A 7,414-nucleotide genomic window follows, 5' to 3' on the forward strand; every position below is an offset into this window, starting at 1 on the left:
CTCAGAGAAACATTTTTCTTCCATTGAATTTTACTTAAATCAGAGGTGCTGAGGTAAATGAAAAACAACTTAATTAGAGCTCGGGCCAGCACAGCATGAAGGACAGAATATTGAAGACAGCACAACTCTGTTTCTTGACACATAAGAACAGCAGATTTGACAGGCAAAGACCTGCAGCAGCATCTGCTTTAGACTCTGCTTTTCCCATTCGTTTTCCTGACCCCCATTTTTAATTCTCCTTCCTCCCACATTCTCATTTCCTCTGGCTGCAAGAAACTCCTCTGGAGAGGAGATTACTACATAGAGCTTGGAAAGCCAGCAGCAAAATCCCAGTGCTTGATCCAGTTCCCTCCTAAGGACCAAAAACAATCCAGCGTTGCCTTCATTCCCTGCCCAAGGACCTGCAGCTCAACTCGCTGCCCCTGCCTCGGCGGGGAGGATCAGTCCATGGGCAGGGACAGTTGCTCCTCACCACTGACAAACCCCACACAGAAGTTCATTGGGTGTAATTTGCAGCATGCAGCAGTTGCTTTGGCCAAGAGCACGTAGCCCAAGCAGAGCATGGAGCAAGACCAACGACGTCTTACCGTTTCATGAAAGGTCTTCACTACAGCTTTCCCGTTGTTGGTCTCCGATTCTGCCATGAGCGCTTGTTGGAACGCTTGATCGTAGAACTGCTTCACATCTTTGGCTATCTAGGAAAGACAGAGGAGAAACTCCCTTTCAGCCAGAGGAGAAGAAAGAAACCCATCCAGCAGATCATAGAATCACAGAATGGTTTGGGTTGGAAGGGACCTTAAAGCTCATCCAGTTCCAACCCCCCTGCCATCAGCAGGGACACCTTCCACTAGACCAGGTTGCTCAAAGCCTCATCCAGCCTGGCCTTCAACACTTCCAGGGATGGGGCATCTACAACTTCCATTCCTTGGGCAACCTGTTCCAGTGTCTGACCACCCTCACAGTGAAGAATTTCTTCCTAATATCTCATCTAAACCTCCCCTCTTTCAGTTTAAACCCATTTCCCCTTGTTCTGTCATTAACTGCCCTTATGAAAAGTCCCTCCCCAGGTTTCTTGTAGCCCCTTCAGGTACTGGGAGGCCACTATAAGATCTCCCCAGAGCCTTCTCTTCTCCAGGCTGAACAGCCCCAACTCTCTCAGCCTGTCTTCATAGGAGAGGTGCTCCAGGGACAGGTCCCTTCTAGTGGCACTCGCAGGTAGATTAACATTTTTTAAATAGATTTGGACCCCGTTTATTTGCATAGGTATGTGAAAAAAAGCCTTTCTTTCACCGGGCTCAAGTCCCTCCAGCTGCAGTGTGTTAAGATCAGCAAATCTGATCCACCTCATCCACCAGGTTCCAGCCAACGCTATCCCAGTGCTCTGTGAGCAACCCTGAGCAGGCAAAGACAGCCAAGGCCTGGAGGGTGAACCACAAGACCTGAGACAGCCTTCAGCCCCCGTGGATTTGCTGCTGGGCTAAGGAATGCAGAAACAGCTTGTTCTGAACCACCCGACACATGGAGATGAAGCAAGCAGGCACCACGTTTCCCACCAAGGCTGCAGAGGCAGGACAGGCTTGGGAACTCGGGAGGAGGTGGGGTGTGCAAGCAAGGCCACGGTAGGTACGGGCACCCCGGCTCACTGGCTCCAAGGGGAGGGCAGGAATTTGGGAGGGATTGCACACTACAGCCTAGTGAGGCAGCTCATTTGGGCTCAGGAAGCTTAGATGCACATCAACCTTTGGCTGAGTCCCTACCTGGACCTGGGCACCCCCACCCTGTACATGGTTATAGGAGAAGTCTCATCCCTACTCCAGCCCTGCTAGCTGGGATGTGAACCTGCAGCCACCCCTGGGGTCTGCTCCACAATGCAAAAAAACCCTCATTTTCAGGAAATCAGAGAATCACAGAATGTTGGGGATTTGAAGGGACCTTGAAAGATCATCCAGTCCAACCCCCCTGCCAGAGCAGGAACCTAAATGAGATCACACAGGAAGGCGTCCAGGCGGGTTTTGAATGTCTCCAGAGAAGGAGACTCCACAACCTCCCTGGGCAGCCTGTCCCAGGGCTTGGGGCACTCCACTGCCCTTGGGGCTTCTCCTCCAACACTCTCCAATAATTTGGGAGAGACAGATGAAAGGAGGACATACAACAGAAGCAAAATAAAAAAAATGAGCAAGTATGAAAGGGAAAACACTTTCCAGAACATCTGCTCTTGGCAGCACAGGCTGGATTAGCACACGAAAAAAGAGACTGCAGTGGGAAGGAGCCTGATTTCAATCAATTATCCCAGAATTTCTCCGTTACTGCTCAAAAAAGTTTGCTTTGGAAGGTGATGTTCTCTGATCAAACCATTCTGGTACCTGGAGAAAAATAAAATAATAATCCTACTCCTTGCTTTCTCATCCTGTATCTACAGCATCTCCAAGAAGGCAGGCTGAGGGAGAGCCTGCCTCTAGCTTTGGGGAAGAGCATCCGGTGCCTGTGTGACAGGAGATGACTGTCCCCCCATGGGGCTGCAAACCCAGGTGGAACAGAGTCCCTGCTGGGAGCAGCTCTCGGTGGCTGGGACCATCCAGCACTGTCCTGCCAGCCCGTGGCACTGCCGAGATGCCGCGAGTGAGGCAGGGAGAAGTGAGTGCCTGCCCTGTGAGCGGGGACTCCCCAACAGCCCATCCATCACCAAGGCTGTGAAGGCAGCTCAGGCCAACAGGCTGCCACTGTCCATTTTAAACTGCAAAGTTAATTTTAAGTGGCTGAGGTCATTGCTCTTGGGTTGGCAAATCCTAAACTTTATGCTTTATGCTCTGATGGCCAAGTGCATGGAGAGCAACAGCCACGTTGCTCCTCCTTACTCAGGCTTACCACGTGCTCTCTCTTATCACATAGTCTCTTCTGCTTGGCGACCTAACATCACCTACGCTGTTTCCTTGTCCTTTACTACCCTAAACTTCCCAAGACTCTGGCTCCTTTACCTCTGGAATTTATTTTTTCTGAAACACACCACAGTGTCTTCCAAACCTTTGCCTGTGATCCAGTCACTGCTCACCATAATGTTAAAACCAGAAGCTTCGTGTTTGGCAGCTCACTGTCCTTCCTGCCTGACAGATTTCTGACAAGTTACATTCAAACTGGCTTCACTTTTTGCAGTGTTGGTTCAGTCACATCTTTAGACTCTTCAGGACTCACCAACTAACATCTGCAGGCAGCACAGCCCCTCTGTGATGGTTAATTACCTTGCCAAAGCTGCGAGGAAACAGCACCCAGCCTGGAGGATAACGCATTTGGCCACGGAAGAGTTTATTCCGGTGAAGTCACACGGTGAATGACTACAAGGGTGTTCCCATTCACTGCTGAGCTGGTCATCTGTGGCCTTACAGGCATGTGAAAGCTGAGCAGGCCACCACCTACCAATGTCTCTTAGTAAACACATTTCCTACTCCACTGGAGAGTCTAACCTTGGCTTTAAGCACAAGCAGTCCCCTTCTCTCCTCCAAACCCTCGGTGGCTGAGGGATCAACACCCAACCTGCTGCTGCCTGCAGCATGGCCATGGCTCCTGTGCATGGAGAGCTTTGTGCTTTGAGACCAACCACGGTGACCGTAGTGAAGGGAAGGTGAGCAGCTGCAATTTTCAGTCCTACCCTTTATCTAATCCTCTCCAGCCAAAAAAGAAAAACCAGCTCTATTTCAGCTAAAAAGCAGGACAGAGGACCTCACCCCAGCAGTCCCTAGCAAGGTGCCTGGGACAGACACGTGGATTCCACCACCCCACAGGCACACACAACACGTTGATCAGCAGCAAGCTCAGCCCTGGCACAGGAACAGCCCGAACTGGGTTATATGACACGGGCAGAGAGCAGGAAGCATCAAGCAATCCCGTTAACACAGACACGGGCTCTCCCTGGACAGTGTCCCCTCCCTTTGGGGCCACACGGTTGGGTTTGTTCGTTGCTGTTTGGCACCTCGGATGGGCAGATGGTTTCCCTTCACGACTTCATCCATCATCAGCTCACACTGTGAGTGACAGCGTGGCAGCAAGGAGGGGACCCAAGTGAGACAGGGCTATTTTTATTCCAGACATTGCACTCTATCCCGTAAGGGGCAGCTGCTACCATCAAGTGCTCACATTTAATGTTCATCAGCCCGGCCAAGAGGAGTTAGGTGACCTGCCCGGATCACACCGCTAATCCAAGCCCCAGTGACTCAGTCTGGGAGCAGCTTGCGAGCAAACATCTCATGCTGGGATCTGCTGTAGTTCTACCCCAGCCTCCCAGACCCACAAACAAAAGGTTTCAGAGTTATCTTACTTGGTCTTTGTTGACAAATCCCCAAATTCCAGCCGCAACTTCACAGGCAAACAGGATCACCAGGCAAGTGAAGAACTGCAAAGACAAATCAAGAGAGGGACACTTAACGTATCTGGCCACAGGCAAAAGCAGCAGTTAGGTGGGCAGAGGTGTGGAGCGGCACTTCTACCGCCAGAGTTGATCAGAACAAGGCAACACTTGACTTCAAACCACTTCATCTCTCATACACACTCTTAACCCAAACATATTTTCCTATAACTCATCGGATGCCACCCCACATCCAGACTTCCCACTGGGATGGCTGCATGAGGATCAGCAGAGCCTTTCCCACACAGGGACCAGCAGAGAGGAGGACGCCCTTTGCTCCACAAGACACACTGCTCCTCTTCACACACCTGCAGGACCATCCAGACAAGCTTCTTGCTCTGCCACAGCCCCTCCGAGGATGGGAGTTGCCAGTGGAGGGTTAAAAGCACATTTCAGCTGCTGCGGAGCTGCGGGGTGTCAGGGTGTGATTTATGGCTCAGCTCTCTTGGCATCCACAGCCCTGCAAGGCCTCTGCAGTTTTTTGCATAAATCCCAAGGCTGATGTTTTCCCACAGTCCCACCCTGTTTGTGCAGTCCCAGCACTCCTCCCTGCCACCCCCCAAAGCCTCCCTCCCTCCGCCTTTTTGTTCACATCCCGGGAACACATTGTGACGGTTGGTCTGTTAGATGGAGAGTGGGAAGCTGTAGAGCTCATCCATCAGAGTCAGGGGAGAAGGTAGGGACAGGCATGCTCCACACACAGCCAATGTCACCTCTGTGACAACATCACCCTCAGTGACTTCTTCTGGGAAAGGCCTCAAACCGGGAGAGTTGCCATAGAAGTAAAGAAAGAAAAGAGGTGAATGCAGTCAGGGGAAGACAAAATCACAGCATGGGGTGGGACAACAGCCCCTGGCTGCTGGGCAGTCTCTGCTCCAGACACATTCAGGACATTTTCTTCAACAACGGAGGAAACAGGAGTTTCCAGAACGATGCTGTGACCTGGCTCTCATGTGCAAGAGCAAAAATGGAAACAGGACTAGCGACCTGACACCAGGAAAGGACTTCCAACATCCAGTCCCCAACCAACCAACTCCTACCTAAACACCTATCTACCCCTGATTCTCCAGGAACATCTTTGGGGGACTGGGTCCCACATCCCCCCAAGGAATCACATCCCCCTAAATCACGGGCATGATGCCACTGTAATTCTGTAGTTAAGCACTAGGGCTCACTCTTGCAGTGGTCACCCTCCTGTGAAGGGTGGCTGGTTCAGCCCAGATTTGGAGGTACAACTTCCTGCTACTTTCCCCTTTTGCAATAAACCTATAGTCCCTCCATCAGAGAGGGGAGAGCAGCTGCTTCCCTCCAACACCCCAAGGATGCTGTTTGGAAATGTCCTTGGAGCTTGGTGGCCAGCAGAAAGCATCATCACAAGGTGTCTCCAGGCTTCTCTTGGCAAGCCAAGGTGCGAGCAAACACGGGCAGCGCACAGCAGCCAGAGCTGCTAATTTCAGCCAAGCAGCTGGTTTCCCTGTCAGGCCTCAGGTATGTTGTACCATCTGCCCTTCTAATCCTCTTTCCAACTTTAAGAGGGAGTGAGGGGTGATTCACGTTCTGTAATCACTTGTGTTAACAACAACAACAAAAAAATAATCCAAAGCCGCCAGACCTCGCTACAACAACTCCTGTCGGATTTGTGCGCCGGCTCCTCCTGTTCTCAGCAGCACTGATAATGCCGGCAAACTCCAGCAGCTCTCACCCACCGACGTTCCAGAGTGATTTATAAAAGCTGGTGAGAAGCTCTCCTGTCTTACCGGGAAATAAAAGTGACTAGAGGTGAAGCCAGCTGCGAGAGCGAGGGAAAGCAGCTCCATTTCCCTCTGTCCCAGTTGAATCCATACCCATGGGTCACTACACCACCACCAAGAATCTTCCAGCTCAACAAAGCTAAGTGCTGGAAAGTCCTCTCTTTTTAAAAAAATATTTCTTTTTAAATATATTTATATATATTTTTATGGTTTACTCTTCCCATTTTTAATTTCTTTTTTTTTCTTGCATTGAGTTTAAATCTGAACCACATGTAAGAACTTGCTTTAAACAAATGGGTCTCCCTTACCCCCAAGACAAAGGTTTTTGGTGTGGCTACAGTTTATACAATGAAGATCATCCCCTGCCAGGAATCCTGAGCTGCTGCCTCACATCAAGGACGCCTGGAGCACTTCAGTAATGGATTTTCCAGGATGTACCTAGATGTCCTCACTAAGATATTGTGGGAATTCTTTGCTGTTTCCTTGTCCAAACAGATAAAAATAGTAGATGATTCCTTAAAGAACTGGAATTGCCACAGGTAGCCTTGAAATGGAGTGAAAAGAGAAGCTGTGGGGGACATGGGGTAACAAAGAGTTTAGTGGGTGCTGGGTAAAGGAAAAAAGCATGAGGGGATTTCACACAAAACAGAGAAAATGAATCTCCAAGAATCCTGCTGTTCACAGCTCTTCTGCTGTGCTGCTGGCTTCTGCCTCTGCCCTGCAGCCAGGCACGAGCGGGAGTTTGCTGGAGCTCCGGCAGGCTGGGCAGAGACGCCCTTGGCCAAGCCGTGCTGCCTTCTCCTTGCAGAGCTCAGCTGGTTCCCACCTACGCGCTCACATGTCCTCCCAGCCCCGTTGGGTGCAAAAGCCTCCAGCAAGGGAGGCATGGCCACGCACCGCACAGCAGGGACATCACGGTGACAAGCAGCATCCAAAGCTGTGCTCCTCTTACCGTTCCCAGGAGGCACTGGGACTCCTGAATAGCGCCGTAGCATCCCAGGAACCCCACGAACATCATGACGGCTCCCACCGCGATCAGGATGTAGATTCCTGCAAGGGAGAGCGAGAGGCACAGGCGTTACTGCAGAGCTTTGTATGGCAGCATCCGAGCAGCCCGTGGATGTCCCTGTGCTGGAGCCAGGACCTGTGCCTGAAGGGGTCCGTGACCCCATGGACAGCCCAGGTTGGAACACTTTGTTCCCAGACTCTTTTACCCTGTGGAGGGATCTCAATACTGGGAAAAGCAGCAGAGATGAACTGACTGAAC

General features: G+C 51.1%; 1 protein-coding gene across 1 annotated transcript in view; it reads right to left on the reverse strand.

Annotated features, from left to right (window-relative positions):
- Positions 1 to 7,192, reverse strand: part of CD81 (CD81 molecule) — an 8,900-nt gene extending 1,708 nt beyond the window's left edge. The window contains exons 1-3 of the mRNA XM_010172623.1: positions 7,100 to 7,192; positions 4,310 to 4,384; positions 588 to 695 (exon numbers count right to left, since the gene is read on the reverse strand). Of these exons, the coding sequence (XP_010170925.1) occupies positions 588 to 695; positions 4,310 to 4,384; positions 7,100 to 7,165 (249 nt within the window). The 5' untranslated portion in view covers positions 7,166 to 7,192. The remainder of the gene's footprint in view (positions 1 to 587; positions 696 to 4,309; positions 4,385 to 7,099) is intronic.
- Positions 7,193 to 7,414: the final 222 nt, after the last annotated feature.

This window comes from Antrostomus carolinensis, unplaced genomic scaffold (genome assembly GCF_000700745.2).
Source record: "Antrostomus carolinensis isolate BGI_N321 unplaced genomic scaffold, ASM70074v2 scaffold13037, whole genome shotgun sequence".
NCBI classification, from domain to species: Eukaryota; Metazoa; Chordata; class Aves; order Caprimulgiformes; family Caprimulgidae; genus Antrostomus; species Antrostomus carolinensis.